Source organism: Triturus cristatus, chromosome 5_2, assembly GCF_964204655.1.
Source record: "Triturus cristatus chromosome 5_2, aTriCri1.1, whole genome shotgun sequence".
Classification (NCBI taxonomy): Eukaryota; Metazoa; Chordata; class Amphibia; order Caudata; family Salamandridae; genus Triturus; species Triturus cristatus.
The window spans coordinates 759,648,162-759,665,908 of record NC_140588.1 but is presented as its reverse complement, the minus strand read 5'-3'; the positions used below and the strand labels follow the sequence as shown (position 1 = coordinate 759,665,908).

Genomic DNA, 17,747 nt, shown 5'->3' with positions numbered 1-17,747 from the left:
GGGTTCCAGAGATTGGAAGGGTAATACTATGCGGTGCACAGTGCTTACATTGCATCAGGAAATGCAAAATGATTATCAGCTACACCACAGCCAGCTTTATGAATACCTACAGTTGGGTCATGCCATATAACCCTACTTGAGGGACCTCCAGGAATTGACAGAGGTTAGCCCCTTAGAAGGTAAATTATGGATGGGAGATCTCGAAACCCATAAGTTAAGCAAGATTTATCAAACCCTGGTCATAAATCGACTACAATACTGGCCCTGCTAGTGGCATGGAGTGCAGGCTTTGATAATATTGATGAGGACGACTTCGGGGACCATCGTGGTGCGGTGTGCCTTCTCGGCTCCGTTTGATATCTGCACAGAGCTTACTATACTAGGGCCTGCCGCTTTTGGCAGGGGCAACTTCTACTCTTGGGGAGGTTCTCGCCTGCGATATTCCGCTGGACCCCAAATTACTCCTACTGCATTGCAATGACAGTATTGGCGGAAACGGATACAACGGTAATCTGCTGTTCCTAGGTCTCACATTGGCAAAGAGATATTGCTAGCCTATGGAAAGCGATAGGGGCATTGAAGAGAGTGATGGACCACTGTATGTGGCTGGAGGTGGCAATCCTCCAGGCTCAGTGTTTTCCACAAAAACATCGGAAGATATGGCTACATTAGGCAGATTATAGGGGTTTGGTCTGGACACTGTTCACACTGTAGCACTCCAACTCAATACCTAAACAAGACAATTTGATTTGGAGGCTTATGGAACTGAAAAGGAGACTAATTTTACCTCTATATAGAGGCATTGTTAATGATACATGTTAGGCGGGCAGGTGGGTAAACAATGTGCAGGTCCATGTGTTTATATTGTTCTGAGATTTTCTATAATAATTTCTATGTGTATGAGGGCCACACTGGTCCCACTTTGTAACAAAAACCCAATAAAATTTGTTGTGAAGAAAGATAAAGAAAAAAGAACCAGCCTTAATCATATAAAGTGAAAAGAGTGCAAGAATAGACTGCACATAAATCTGTCCCAACCAAAATGCGGATAAGCACCAAAATTGTCTAACAGGAACTTCCCAAATATGTCAGAATTAATGTGAAAATAGTAAATTAAGAAGGTCTGAAACAAATGGAAATTGAGTTACTCCAGATTTTCCCTACAAAGATATTTATGCATACAGTAGAGTTTCTTTGAGTCCGTTTCGACAGTATATTTTATCAGAATGTATACTTTCACATGGAGGTTCCTGCAATGGTAACAGCTGTCATATATATATATATATATATATATATATATATAAAGTTTATATGGGCAAATGGCAGCAACCTTTTTTACAGAGGGGATCTAAGTGACATCAAATAGATAATGAGAGTAAAGCTCAAGTAGTCTTATATCACTCTGAACCAGAGGTGAATTTTTTTTTTTTTTTTTTTCTTTTTACCCATCTACATTAGCATTTCTGTATGGACTTAAAAATCATCTGTCCCTGTGGATAAATTGGGGAACAATACATAACATGACCTCACTTCAAAGTCCAAAAAGCAGAATAAACAAAAAGAATAAAGCCTGGACTTCTGCTAGCCCTAGCCACCCTATCACTCACTGTGTGACCTCTCCTCCAGATGCTGTGCTCCTTGCTTTCCAGAGCTGCTCTGACAGGTTGTCAGAGAGCCCTGCCAGCCTGGAATTCCTTTATGCCATAGCAACAAATAACGAGCCCGTAGCAGTGAGTTACTGGATTCAGAATCCACCCATTCATTCGTGCTAATGGCCCTCTGTGGAAGCCATTCATAGCAAAATCATAATAAAGTGAGCATGCAAATAATTCCAAAGTTTAAAGATGCAGAAGTTACTTCCAGAAGACGATAAAAGTTATAATTTACATGCCTAATATCCCTTTTGAATGTACAGCCTACATTTCCTCCAATAGGATATAAAAGTGATCATAACTTACATCTTTACTATCTCATTTGAATGTACAAGCATAAAAAGAGACTGGCACATGCATGGACATTGCGAAATATCAACCTTGCAATGAGGCAGGAACAAGCAATATCGAATCAGACCACAGAAACTCACAAACCTCCTCAAAAGCAGGGATGCTGAATTATTCTTTACACTCAGTAAACATAGGTGTTAACATAACAAGGGTTGCCTAATTCTAGGATATAGGGCCATATGTACAAACATTTTTCCATAGACCCAGAACGGGTGAACCCCTTTGATACATCTGTCCCCTAGATTCCAAAGATAATTTCACATGTCTGACAATTCAGAGTTGTACCCAATTCTATGGATTGCATGATTTGCTCACGGAAGAAGCACAAAATCTCTTCCCTCTCAAGATAGAGGTCTAGATATAACACTAGTAAATGAAGCAGCATACTCTGATGAAGTAGGTGTCAGTGACACGTTACCCTAAACTTCCATTTATAGTGTGCTTAAATAAATAGGTTGTAGCTATTTTCCTTCTGTGCTTCAGTGACCCAATCAATAAGTCAACAATCCAATCAACTGGCTTGCACTACCAATGTGAATGGAAAGTGGAGGTAACTAAGCATAGCCAAAAACCACTGGGATAATACCAGAGAAGGGCCATAGATCAGAGGGGAAATGATCATAAGGCATTTAGCAACAAACTTGGGAGAAAAGCATGACAGACATATTGAAAAAAAAAGTTACTTAGCTCCCATACATTAAGATTTCATGTCCATTTCAATATGTTGGCATCTGACTGCCCATGATCGTAGAGTAAAAGCAGTTGGACTACACAGGGGTGTGAATTGTGTGCCGTACGCATAAATACCTGAACTGTGAAATACAATTTTTAATGCTTTCTATGTCCAAGGTGGGGCTAGTCACTCGTTCACATCACTGCATGTATAGCGATTATGAAACCAAAAAAATGCGGTCTCTTTGGAACAAAGTAAAAGGTTTATTTTCAGGCTTTGTAGAAACTTCCACTACATTAGGCAATGAAGTGGTTGAAGACACAGGTACAGTTTGAGCTGGTGCGGTAGGTAGAAAACATGTAGACACAAGATCTTAGCTATTGGTACTTGCAAGCACTGTCAACACGTATTTCACCAGGCACAACATTTTTCATGCAGGACTTTGCAGGCTTTTACCAAACTTTCACACTCAATCAAACGAGGGTTGGAAGGTTCCACAAAATTATCTCTAGCCTAAAACTGCACTGCTCCTTTCATATTAAAGTGAAATTTATCATGAATAATTAACTTCTGCCTGACTATGTAAATGATGCCCCTGATGCAATTTGTTTTTTAAACCCTTAACCTTTAAATCCGCCATGTAGGATGCATCAGACATTGTGCTTTACCAGTCACCTATCTCTGCTTCCTCCTCATTAACCTAACATGGCTGCCAGCAGAAACTATAAAATATAGAGGCCTGATCGGTCTTTGAAACTCAACAGCAGAAATTAGTTGGTAATGCTTGTAGTGAGAGACAACTAGCAGACTGCAACACATTGAACACTCATATTTAGTATGGAGAGTAAGAAAAACTAGGAGCCCCAAAGGACTCCATCAAGCAATCAAACTGGTGATCAGGCATACAGAGATGTTTAAGAGTGGCCTCTAGAAATGTGGGTACCCTTCAGGGAAGAACTACTCCTCTTGTGATACAATATTACACTTATTTGGGATAAATGCCCATATAGGCATAGCTTATGATTGAGGAAACTTATTAGAATTGACTGAAGAGGTTGATTTAAGGGGAATTTAAACTGGGTAGTGTTTTCGTGCCCCAGACCATGAAAGTTGCTTACAAATCTGGACTGCAGTAGGACATAATAGGCAGTGTAGAATAAGGGGTATATCATTATATTTCCATTGTCCCAAAATGCAGCCTGGCATAAATATTCTACCTTTGCCAATGTTGATTAAAAGTTCTAGTATGGAGAATTAGAAGGACTTAATTGGACACGGCTAAGCTAATTATGTAAATAACCAATTTTTGTGGTGGGTAAAGAAGGTAATGCAAGCACCAACACCGGTCTTTATGAGTAAGAAGTGAATCGCTAAGTCACAGGGTGGGTAATTCCGGAGGTGGAAAAGATTTCTAATCTTTGGTCTCAGATTAGTAGGCTGTCTGTTCTTAAATTGGACTGGGGGCAAAGAAATTGATATGTTTGCGCAAAGCTAGCAGTAGGTGTTGAAGAGAAGGGTGGAGTGTTACACAGACATTGTGGTAATGAGTTTCCCCACTGCCGAGGAGATTCATGAAAACATGTCTAAGTATCAGCCGTCACTGGGGATACTCAAAGCCACAGCCAATGATTGGAAGAGTGAATGTGCACGGCCTTGCTTGCAGGTGTAGCGGCAGTATCAGCAGCCAGTCCAGCCATGCTGATCCCATCCAAAAGGGAGTCCTTGTTTACTGCTTGTCAATCCACAGCCTCACCATTACACCCACCTCCGTCTAGGCCTGGACCCCAGCTTTGTACAAGGTCAAGATTTTTGGGTTACAGATTACCCATGGCCAATTATATGTTCAGCCTATCAACAGTAATACAAGATGTATTTCAAAAACCCAATTGCCCATCAGCTTACCATAGTACGATCCCATCTCCAACAGCTTTGAATAAGTCATTTGTGTTTGGGTTCATTGGAAGAACGTGCTTGCAGTCAGGATCGTTCTCTAAGGCTTTGTTTATCCAATTTACAAAGGCATATTTTTCTTCCTCTAGGATAAAAAAAAAAAAAAGAGAAAAAAGTACTTGTGTTAGGTTTGCAAAAAAAATATGCGCCCATTCATTGCCATTCATTTAAGGAAGACCATGGGTCGAAATAAAGTCCCTTTGACAGAATTCAGGACCTGTGCCACATATACCAGTTATTGACTTCTGGCTTGTCACAGACATTGAGCAACGACTGCTCCCAAATAAAGAATCTGTGCTTGCAGCAGGAAACTAACAGGATGCATAGAGGGTCTTTCTCTTCAGATTAAAACCGAAGTCTAAATTGGTATGAAATGACTACAGGGCCCTGCTATTATCTAGTCACTGGTTTTAGACTCCCATCTCGGTCACATGGACTCGTCCGTTGGGGTTCTACTGGTCAAGCACACTGACATTTCACAGGCAGTAGTCCAGAAAACCGAGATGGTGGTCACATAACTGATACAAATTTCCCTTGTCCTAATATTTAAATGCCATAGACCTTACTTGGTTTCCGGTTTTGCTTTTTTACTATGATCTGTCCTCTCACCTGCCCTCCTCTGCCGTGCCTCTTCCAAACATATTTCCCCATACCTCCTTGTGCGAGGGCTCCATGATTACCTTTCCATTAAAAAAAAAAACTTCATTTTGTTACTCCTGGTCTTTGTTCAATGTGTTTTTCATCAGCTCAAGTTATAAAACTCTAGCACCCTCAGAAATGGGGAATTACCGTGGGGAATCTGATTTGCTACACCAAACTCCAGCAGCAATTCTTCAATGTTATTCAAGCGCACCTAAAAATTTGAGCAGCTTTTAGATGGTGAAATGTTGGTGGCTCGGAGGAGTGGATTGAAAGAGTGGTATTCCCATGTACCTAATTCGGGAAAAATGGCGGTTTACAGTTATATGGGGAATAACAAATAATTGCTATGGAAGCCGTTCGGGGGTGTGTGGGGGTGGGGGCGGGGGTTGGTTGGGCCTACATTTTCCAAATTCAATGTCCTGACCGGTCCCTGGTATTTTTCTTAAACTCACTTCTTTTTTTAGACATCTTTTTACCAGGTCTTTTATTTTGCATGGTGCCCATTTCTGATTTCACAAGGTTGACGCAGTGTACTTGCATTTCAGCTGAAACATACAAACTGAAAATACCAGATAATCTGACAGAACCCTAAAATGTACACACTGTAGACTGAACACAGCAAAAATGTACCGTAAATGAAAAAAAACTAAAAGAAGTATCAAAATGACATGCACATTAAGACAAAACAGGAGGAATAAGCGATATAAGATAACAGTCTGGTTAAAATACTGAACGAAACAAGTAAGAGTTACAAAATGGATAAAAAGTGATTGAATGAGACACTACAATGTAAATGTATATGTAAATAAAATACTAAAGTAAACGGGTTTCTGGAAAAGCAAGGGAAAATGCAAAACAAAAGCACAGAAGTCCAAGTGCAGCCAGTGATGGCATACTACGTTTGGACAACACTCAATGTAAAGAAACATCTGGGTATTGGAGTAGTCATGTACTGCTGGAACTTGCGATACTCCAACCTCTAAATTAAGCTGAGGCGATGTTAAAAGTAGTGGAAAAGGAGAATCATGAATGTGTAAAGCGTGTATGCTGATCAAGAAGTAACCAGCTTAAAGACTGCATTTCTGAGCCAGCACACCACCACTTGAGAAGATGAAAGGAAACCACCGCCCGAGCAGGAGCACATAAAGTATTAAGTAAAGAGTCCTCCCCAAATTTCTTTACCTATTTTTGAATATCCCCATACCACTAACTACTCACTTTTTCTGTAAACTTCGTTCCCTGATCAGATCTCTCGTCTGGGCCGGCAAGCAACCTAGGATTGCCTACGACATCCTTGCACTTCCCATGTTGGCCGGCGGCATGGGCGCTCCCAGTTTTAAACTGTATGCCTTATGTGCCCAGGCCAGCTTCCTACAATTCTGGATTCACCCCTCCCCTTACCAGTCGCATGTTGAGTTGGAGGCTGATCTTGCGGCCCCCTGGCCGCTAAACACTGCCCTGTTCACCCCGGCTGCCAGTCCGCGAGCAGAGGTGGACAATGTGGAGACATTGCGCTGTGCCTGGCTGGGTCTGCGCCGCCTCTCCAATTTCCCTATGCGGTCAGCTAATTCTATGCAGATTGTTGGCCACCCTACCTTTCCTCCTCTCCAGCCATCTGGAATGTCCAAGCATGCCGCCCGTCTGGGACTTGCGACACTGGCGGATTTATATCCTGGAAATTCCTTCTGTTCTCTTCCAGCTTTCTCTGGTCCTTTGGACACGCTGCTCTTCTACTGGTTACGGGCAATCAGCAAGGAGTTACATCCCACATTCCCCCAGCCTCTCCCGTCGATGCCTACTCTCGATTTCATTTATTCCTCCCCTTCCCCGCATAAGCTGGTGGCCAAATTATATGCGAGCGCCCTGTCGACCGCCTCCATTTCCACTGACCGTGCTCGTGGGGCGAGGACCTTGGCGAGGACATCTCCCAAGCCGATTGGCTCTATTGCTGTAAACAAACCAAAAAACTATCTCCCAACTATCGCCTTCGTCTCATACATTTTAAATATTTACACAGGGTGTATCATACTCCTGTTCAGCTTCATAAACTGGGACTCATCCCAGACGACAGGTGCCTGCGCTGCTCCTCCCCTGCCGCAGACTTGGCTCATTTGGCTTGGTTGTGCCCTAGTGTGTCTGATTTCTGGCGGGCTGTGTGTGCCGCCATCTCTGAAATTACATCTTCCCCGTTTCGGCCTGACCCACCGTTGTGTCCAGATGCCTCTCGTCGCCTGATCGCAATGTTGCTCGTTCTTGCACGGCGTAGGGTGGCCATGTGTTGGGGCGTAGACCAGCACCCAAGTTTGCCCAGTGGCTCAAGGACGCCTCTAGATGTCAGACCCGACTATCGGAATTCTGGGACATTATGCCCGCTGGTTCTCAGCCTCTTGATATATGGGACGCCCTGGTGACGTACCTTCATACCCGTTCACGCTCTAGCCAGACAGCCTCACCCGCGCTACCCGCCGGCACTCAGACCACGGGTGTTGGTTAGTAGCTGCTCCCCTCCTACCCCAATATTCTTGATCCGACCCTGCCCCCTCCTCTACGGTGCTGACATTCCACTATTCAGGATATGCCTGGCTTAATGATGGGTTTGTCGTATTGTGTTGGACAATGCCTGTACCTGCTTGGTTTATTTCTTCTGGTGCGGGGTTACGTTTGCCGTACTGTACAAGGACACTGGACTTGCTCAGCATATTTCCTCTGGTGTTGTGCTCTGTAAAAGTTTCACCATGTCAGATGCTCCGATTTGATGCAAAATTGTATTTTGGTGCTGCTGAATCTTTCAATAAAGGTTTTTGAAGAAAAAAAAAGTATTAAGTAAAGAGGCAAGAGATTCCCTGCACTGGAGTACAAAACACTGGTGATCACTCTACCGAGCCGCCCCAAGGGGTGGAAACTGGCACCTCTCAAGATATACAGACTCAAAACAGCTTTGTGGAGTTGGTGAGCATAAAGCCCAAACAGAAGACTTCAGGAGTACAGGGAGTATGCTGGCAGTAAGAAGCCAATGCAGCAGCCGGCTCAGTATTGCGTGCAGACAGAACATTTCTAGAGTAGAGGGAAGGTAGCCCAGAGGGACAATGGTACCATGTAGTATAGAATTGAGCGCTTGGACTGGAGTGTGGCACATAGAGGTCCTGGAGCCGCGGTTAACGTAGAAACATTTCTCTCCAAACAGATAGGTAATTTGGAGACATTGAAGATGTTAGTTGGAGAACTTATCAGGCATCATCTACCAAAGCTCTTAGGATCAGAATGTGCACCATAAAGAAAAATTCTAAGCTAATGGGTTATAGCAATTTGTCAAGCTCTACAACTGGACACAAGCGCGAGACACAGAAATTGACGATCCATCTGTTGTCACAGGAGTGGATCGGACACAGTAGGACAGCAATAATGGAGATGGAGGAATTGTACCAAAAAAAATGCATGCATCACAATGGAGAATAAAGTAAGTACCCAAGCAAACAAATTCAGAACACATGATGGGCAAAATGGATTAACTGATCAATAGGGAAAAAGCAGGGTGGAAGTGAGGGAGGATTAGGGAAAAAAAACAACAAACAAAACACTGACTTAGCACTGTCATGTTTAAAACAGCTCAAATGAAGAAGGGAGACCAAGAAGGAATTTATTAGCTGCTGCTTTAACAAATATGGGCCTGCAGGCTCAACTGGAGGAGTAGGATCTGAAAGAGTTGATGCCTCTTGAGGGAATAATCCCTCTACAAGGACAACTGCACCAGACAAGACTATTCACAAGGAAGGAAGAAAAAGCAAGTGGATGTGATTCACTGCTAGTGACTCCAAGAGAGTCTGGACCAGTGAGATTATACTATAGGAAACTGGCCAGCAAAAGAAATTTCACCCTCAAGGGGCATACAGCAATGTGTTTTCAGGACCTGAGCCCCAACACAGCAGAAAATAACCTGGAGGTCATTGAAGGGGGGTGGAATAGAAGGAGATGGAGGCAGCAAGATGTAGTCTTTCCCTCTCCCCCCCCCCCCCCCCCCCCCCCCAGAGGGACGATCTTCAACTCCTCAGACTCAGATTGATCAGAAAGATCTAGAAATAACTACCAGAGAAATTGGAAATAGGTGGGACTGGCTGCTGTGTCTTACTACCGTTACATATTAAGATGTACTCATTGAAAATACTGAGGGCTGGGCAACAGTGGGTTAACATAGGAGTTTGTTCCATTTTTTAAATACACAGAAAAAAGGACTAGCCTGCAAGTTAAGTGACAAATGTAAAACATATAAGGGAGTTACTTTATAATAATGTTATCTGCAAATAATATAACTCCCTGGACTTCAACCCAAATGCAACTGGTGGGGTCCTAATGAGGTTTTTCTGTCCAGGTTTTCCCTAACGATCCAGAATTCACGCTAGAGTAGTGCTGTATACTGTACCAGAGTAAGAATGCTGCGTCCCTTCGCTGGACAGCTCAGACGTGCCACCGATGGCGCATATTCCCTCTTTCCGATTGATCGCTTTTCTGAACGTTTTAGCAACGTCGCTGCTTTTGAGCTCTTGGACAATCTGAAATCAAAAAAATAAAAAACAGCATCAGATACATTCATAGATGTGGTATGACTTATTAATGCTGAGCTGGTATGGGTAAAGTTTGCCAAAAAGCAGCTTAGAACTTGGCCCTTAAAGATTAAATAACCCTCTGCAGCAACGGAAGTGATTTATCTGTTGAGACAAGGCAGCACACTGCACTAGAATACTTCCCAGTCTGCAAAGATTGCCCCAAAGAAAAATACATCAGAACCAAGAGACTTCTATTTCCTTAAAAACATCAGTCCTTGAGCACAAAGCCGTGCACCACGTTTACTTGATTGTGTTTGGAATTAAACTAAGTCCATCAAAACAAGGATTCTATTGCAAGCTAAGAATCGGATGTATATTTACTAATTCTATATTTAATGATGTTTTTGAATGAGGACTGGATTTATGGAAAGCAGTAACCAACATAACACGCTTCATCCAACAACAAAAAACTTTATATCAGTTCTAAAATGGCGCTATTCAACCTTTTCGTTCCTTCCCCCTGTAGTTTCATTAGCGTGCAGCAAGCCGACGGCGGTGGTGCATTGTATCAGTGCAACTAATGTACACCAAGACATCACATGACAAACATCGTAAGTCATAAAACAATCAGCATTTGTAAAAAAATACCATACAAAAATAGTTGTACAACGCTACGATAAAGTGATTGGAGGAGAAGAGAACCGAGATAACAACCATTTCGAATAACATCCATTTCACAGAGCTCCAGGAAAATAATTCAATAATGTAGGTTAATGCAAGTCATAGCAACATCTGGCTGAACGAAATACAGCCGTGAGATTCATAATTTTAAAAACAGAAGGCAGATTCATGTAATACTTGGATAGAAAGTGCCTATTCCGCCTTCGCTACTTCGCTTCCATAAGTTTGTATTCACCCCGAATCCGATCTCCACAAAAAACATAATATGAACGAGGGCACACTTAGAAATGAGCACTGCCAAAGCCGGCAGGTCTAGCTTTTGGAAAAACAAGGGTCCAGCGAAAATAGGGTTACATGATGAATGTTTTTTTGTGCATGTTTTTTTCATGAATACATCAGCATACATTTGAACTAGAGAACACTTAAGTGTAAACGTAAAAATGGTGAAATACACGACTTGTACATTAGGTTTAAGTATTTGCACTTACTACCCTACATTGGTGAGTGCCAGAGGTTGCATGGTCTTCCAACTGACTAGACAAAAAGTTCCCTACAGTAACGGTCTGTTGCATATTCACTGGTGTTTTGATTTGATTTCATCTGTGACCGGTGTAAAGAGAAATATGGGCACGAGCTCGCCTTCATAGATGGTCTGATATGAAATATATGTATAAAGTTACAATTGGACTTGCCTATATCTACATTAAATCAATGATATTGCACGTTTTAGTAGAAAGGATTATGAACAGGCATGGACAGAAGCCTCCACTTTTCTAATGCTACTCCATCATTTTAGGAGGACCACTGTTGCAGCGTTTTCCTCTTTCAACACTTTAACCTCCCATCCCCTTTTCTGGTTCACATATAGTAAGCAGGAGTCTTGGGAAGGGACAACCTCCCCAAACAGCCTGAGGCAGGGACTCCACAGGTTCTTCGCAATAGGGCTAACCATACTGAGAGAAGTCATTTGTAAGGGACAGCTAATAGTTCAGAGGGATTACGTGGCTCCCTACTCATGGAGTAAGTAGTTCATGCAATAGTCACAGAAGGCACCAAAAGGCGGTGCCACTCGCAGTAAGAATCTGTACATCCAACGTGGAAGGATATGACCAAGACTCACTTGGCCCCTTCCAAAGAGACAGAAATCACTAGAAAACTCAAAGCAATCCCTGAATGTTCAGACTCGGATCACTTAAGCAGCCATCAAGTCAATACAATGTTATAAGGGAAGGGGAAGCAAGAACAATATGTTTACACAGTCTTGACGCAATACTTTTTTTCCTGAGAAAGGGCATAATTGCTCCAGTTATGTTTAACCTCTTGAGTGCCCATGACGAGATGGTCTCGTCATGGGCCGCGGTTGCGCTGTGCCCATGACAAGACTATCTCGTCATGAGTCCCGCCCGCTAATGAAACGCCCGGCACAGGGCGTGGAAAGGGCGGGGCACTCAAGGGGTTAAGAGTAGAATGACGTGGTACTCTCAGCTGTTTAAGTATACATACAGTCATACAAACTGACCTTCCAGAAATATAGAGAATAAACTTCTACTACCATGCTATCAACAATGGATATACTCCAAAGTCCCTTTTATAATACAGCTACTCAATCTCAGGGCAGTGGAAATGAAGCATGAGAAAGGAACTTAGAAATATGAACAAGGTAGACAACCAAAGATGAACTCCACAGCAAGTGTTAATTTCTAATGGGGGGCTACAGAAGGGACAAGTGGATCAGATTATGCCAAATCCTAGAACATACAACAGTGACTCTTTCCCCACTATGGTCACTCGCCTCATAGGTTATATATGGACTTCCTGCTCCTCTCTACTTCTTAGTGGTTCTCCAACCATCAGTCTACCTCCTTTCTATATAGCCCACCCTGTCCGTTCAAGGTTGATCTTGGTGCCAAAACAAAAATCTCCAATCTCTGCTGATGTTATGTAAAATGTATGTGGCATCATCCTTCAGAGCCAAACATAGTAAAAGCTCCTGCAACTCAAAACTGCCATGCAAGTACTGCAGCTTTAATATAGCTCTTTCCAGGGCCAACCCACTCAAGCTTCCCTTCTACCCCAACCCAATTGGTGAATTTCAGGTAATCTTGGAGGCTTTGTTTCATGCTTTGCATCCATACTTAAGAGGTTGCTGTCCCTCTCCTCTGCTCAGGACCAGTTCTTCATTATCCATTTTATGTCCATTAAATGTAATAGCACTCAATTGCCCCATATTAAGGTGGAATCCTAAGAAAAGAGACTGAATTAAACACCAACTGGAATATAAAGCAGACTTAATGCCCAAAAGAGGCCTACAGAACAAGTTACCTATCCTTAGCAGTGTCCTTTATGGTGGCTACTCTGACTGAGATTGCTACCTATTTGACTCCTCCCAGGTGCCGGACTAGATCTGGAAATTTCTTCTGCAAAAGTAGCCCCCACTGACAGGTGGCGCCATCAACCTCCGCTTTGTCCCACCTCCAGAAGTGACAGGAAGCTGCATGTAGGTGCCACCCATGTACGCAGACGTCAGTTTATCAACACCTTACTTCCGTGCAGTCAGACGTAGAGCAAACGGACACATTCGAATGTCAACAGTGTGTGATCTCTAGCTTGGAACCTCATGATCTTTCAGAAGTCCACTCCATAGAATGGGAGGCACAAGGGTGGTGAGGAAATCTCACCTTCTGAATCAATACCAAAGCAGTATCATCCCAAAGGCGGTGGGTCTGAGTAGTGGTCTTTACATGAGGAAGTCCTGCAGGACTGAACAGTTTAAGTGACCCTCCCTGCGGATCTTTCCAGACAGATCTTTCTGGCTAGAACAGCTTAATACAAAAGACAAACCACCTCAATAAGGTTGGTTTCTACACTGGCGAACCCAGCAAAGAGGAGAACATAAGTCAGTTTGGAAAGAAGCGGATCAACCTGTCTGTCCTCACATGAATTGAGACCCAGCAGCCAGAGTAGAATGACTTCATGCATGGGAAGTAAGCTGCCAAAATCTCATTCACCAGCTCCTCTGAGCAATCAAGGATGCTTTCTGGTTCTGCTCAACCTCCACTCAGATGTACCTTGTGGTGGCACAGGACTCGGACCACCTTTTGGAATAACAGAGCCTCTGAAAGAAGCAGCTTTAGAGCTCTGATCCAGCAGATCAAGGTAAGAACCTACCCGAGCTCAGGATGAGTTAGACCAAGTCCCTTCTAAACTTCTTCTGGGCCCATGAGATCAGTGGCAGACTAGAATGCATAGGAGGAGCCCAGAATCCCCACCGAAAGCAGCAAGTTCCACCTAAGGAGCGCCAGGGTGCAAAAAGCTGTGCATTTTCAGCAGTCGCAAGATATCTACCGAATGAAAATGGTTTGAGCAGCCTCTGGGAGTAGACAGCACTTGTGATCGGGAAGATGATCTCGGACTTGCAGTTCAAAGAACCTGCTAGGTTGACCATCAGGCAAACAACCATGTGCGACACATACTCAGCCTCTAGACAAAGGGTACAGGACCCCACTCCACTTTGCTCGTTACAGTATTACATGGCAGTGACGTTTTCCATCAGGACCTGTACTTACCTGTTTATGATGGAAACTAGCAGAAATGCCTTCAGAGACATGAGTATAGCATGCAGCTACAAAAGGATGTTTATGATGATGCTGCTCCACCAGAGACTAGATGCCTCAGGTCTGCACATTGCCAGTTGAGTTCCCCAACCCAGAGAAGACTTGTCCATCACTGCCAAGAACACTGGCTGAAAAAGGCAGAACAGTCTGTGCATGTCAGGTTGACATTTGCCATCCATCACTGAAGGTCCCAGGCTGTCTTGTCAGATCTACAAGAAATCCGAGGAACCCCAGTGCAGAGACCAACGAAATTGACAAAGTGTTTGTTGCAGAGCCTGCTTGTGCCAACAGGCATGAGGCACCAAAAGTATCCATGAGGCCAAGAAGGAGACCATGAGGCATCAAAACTATCCAGGCCTGAACCAAGGAATGAGCCTGAAACATCAGTATCAAAGCCTGATTTTCCCAGACTCATTGCACAGTAAGAAAGGGCTTCAAAGCTGACATTTTCAGCATGGGCCTATAAAAGGAACCTCTGCACGGGCAACAGGTAGTCACCAAGGTATGGGAAGACATTCCTGGCCTATGAAGATGTGCTGCGATCACGGACATAGCTTTCAAGAACACCTGAACAAGTAAGGAAAGGCTATAGGGCAGGGCGGTTAACTGAAGGTGCTCTGACTCCAGCTAGGTAAACCAGAGAAAACAGCTGTGGAACTTCAAGATCAGTAAATGAAAGCATGAATCTTGCAAGTCCAAGGAAACCACACAGTCAGCAGGATCCAGGGCTGCCATGGGGCTTAGCCAATGCCAGCATTTTGAACTTGTCCTTCCTAAGGAAGGCGTTCAGAATCCGGAGATTAAATATCAGACTCAAACCCTCATCCTTCTTGGGTTACCAATAGAAACTAGGAGTAGCATCCAGAGCCCACTCTCCGCCTCGGGCACCAATTCGATCAACCACTTTGCAAGCAGTTTCTGAACTTTTCTGGTTAGGATGGCGATATGCTCCACTGATGTCCGACCCTAAACTGGTGGAACATGTGGCAAGATAGGTACAAAGTGAAAGGCATGACCAGCCTGACCAACCTGAAGGAACCTGTGGTCCGAACTGCACACCACCCGGGCAAGCAAAATAGGATTCTGCCCCCCCCCCCCCTCTATCAGTCCCATATGACCCATGGAGGGGTACTAATGGGGCTAGGCAGTGGCTGCTGCAGGTAGGGATTGTGATGGTGGCCCCGGTCTCACTGACCACCCCTCCCCAGGGAGCCACAAAAAAGCTGAACAGGCTGCTGAACATGCTGCTGAACTTGCTGTGAGTGCTGCCTCTATCAGGAAACAAAGACCCTCAAGGAGCCCCAGCATTCTTGGTACTGCTGGTACTGGCAATCTGCTGAAAGTAATGCCAAGGAGCAGGTTGTAGCCCAAGTGTTCTTAAAGCGCTCTAGCATGGAATCCAGCTTTGCTCTGAAGAGCCTAGCTCTATCAAGAAAGTATATCCATGAATGACGTCTGGACATTTCTGGAGAGCCAAGCATATCTCCCAACAATGCTATTGTGCAATGCACGGTCAACACAATCCATAGTTTCCTGAGCATTGAATATCAATCATCTTAGATTCTCTTTTAGGAGGAGAGGTAGCAAAACATTTGAATTCATCTTGCTTTCCAAAACTTGAATGACGAGACTCTCTGGAATCAGATCTTGAAGCACCGAGCAATAAAGGGGTTCACAAGTGGTGCTAAACGGCGTTTGGATCAGGTAGCCATCAGTCAGAACAAAAAATGGCTTCCGACCGCTAATGGCACTGGTGTCACTAAGGGAATAGTGTGGAAATCCTCCAGGTTGCACTTTAGTTACCTCATAGCACGGCATAGATTGAGATCTGGAGGAAGTTCATTCGGATTCAATACTGGAATCAGGCCAGTCTCCAGAGCTGGTGCCGAACTGGGCATCATCGGCATGGTCGGAGGCAGAGGTGTAAGGTTTGGCATGGTTCTCACTGAGAGCCAAGATAAAGCTGAACAAGGTCAGCTTTTTGCCAAGGGAGATTCCTCAGGTTAAAGTCCAACTGGAGACATGGGGCCCAAAGATGCACCAGAAGGACGAGGAACAGTGTTGCATCACTATAGCATAGCTTCCTTAAAAGCATTCATCTGCTGCAGAAGAGCCAGTGGTCCAGGAAATTAGGGATGTGTCAGCTACAGCCCTACAAAATTTGACAATGCTGCTGGAGTTGGAGATGGAGTGATGGCTGCGCGACTACTTCCTGAAGTGGGAATGTTAGGACAGGGGTAGACCCCTGCTTTGTCTTCTTATGCTTGCGTAGCGACTTGTCTTTTGTGGCCAGAGACCAGAAACAGGATTGACCAGCCCCTGCTTCTTAAGCTCATCAACGTAGAGTTTGGTTTTGTGTTCGGATTGCCTCTGGGAGCATTTGTCATAGTCCTTTGAGTTGTACTTGGAGTCAAGGCAACAAAGAAAGAGGTCTTATAGGACCGTGACCGTTATTAATTTCCAACAGACGCAGCATGGCATACACTGTAGTTTTAGGGTGAAGACATTTTTCCACAAGGTTAAAAGAATCTGTTGCGAAATTGGTAAAAATACAGAAAATGTTATGAGCATAGCGCTGGATCCAGAGGAACAGATGCAGCAGTGTAGGCGTGGCGCCTATATTCGCCTCCTGGTCATACCTTCCAGAGGTGGGACCGAACCTCCATGGAGTCAGGCATCGTCAACTGTCCCCACATGACCTACTGGAGGACATGCTTTCGAATCCATCTGGTGCCAGGCAGGTTTCAAAGGTGAGGGATCTTTGCAGAGAAGTACTCAAAGACATGCAATGTAGTAGGAAAAAAGGCTTGAGGTGGAATCAAGACTAGAAAGCCTTTTGTATTCCACACCTCCAGCAAGCAGCAGCACGGGAGGCAGGCTCCAAAGAAAACTTTGCCCCCACCCCGCACTTTTTTTAAAATTTACTTAATAGTTTTGTTTGCAAATTAGGCACTCAACCATAATTAAGTGACAAACCATCTCAGAGAACACAAAAGAAGACGTTGCATATTAACACAGGAATGGGATACAGAGTATACACTTGGAACATGCAATATATGCACGGATTAGCACACCAGTCACACCTAGCTGCTACAAAAGAGGCCCACTAGGACTATTGCAACGTCCTAAAATGCAATTTTCATTTCTTCTCCAGGTGGAGCTCTAGAGTGGTTTCAAAATATAATATTTTCGGCTCTAGTGGATGACTTAGTTTTTGGGAACCCAAATGGACAACAAACTCACTGGAGCCAGGGATCACTTTCTAAACTACACTAAAGAAGTGTTTTCTAAAGTATATAAGTAGACGTAGACATTTTGTTTTATAACCAACTTTATTTTATTTTGAATTAACAGTACGGTGAGCGTCATCCATACATTAAGAGTATTATAAGGAAAAGTATGACCGTTCAGATCTACAGCTGTAGATATAGCAATCCACAAACAACTCCACCCACTCGCAATGAAGGACTATGATAAGCCCACTACTTCCCCCACACCTTCTTGTGAGGACATCGCCGGGCCTCGTATTTGCGCTTTTCTTGCTGTGCACACTAATCGACCCCGGTGCGCCATGTTGATAATGAGGGGGGTTTCGGCTGCTTCCAGAGATGGGCTATGTCTCGTTGGCCACCAAACAGCCCAC

The 17,747-nt window shown here is 44.0% G+C and overlaps 1 protein-coding gene across 1 annotated transcript in view; it reads right to left on the bottom strand.

Annotated features, from left to right (window-relative positions):
• LOC146829232 (plastin-3) overlaps positions 1-17,747 on the bottom strand; it is a 409,189-nt gene that overhangs the window by 144,683 nt on the left and 246,759 nt on the right. Inside the window, exons 4-5 of the mRNA XM_085607861.1 lie at positions 9,686-9,815; positions 4,579-4,711 (exon numbers count right to left, since the gene is read on the bottom strand). Coding sequence (XP_085463987.1) covers positions 4,579-4,711; positions 9,686-9,815 — 263 coding nt within the window. The remainder of the gene's footprint in view (positions 1-4,578; positions 4,712-9,685; positions 9,816-17,747) is intronic.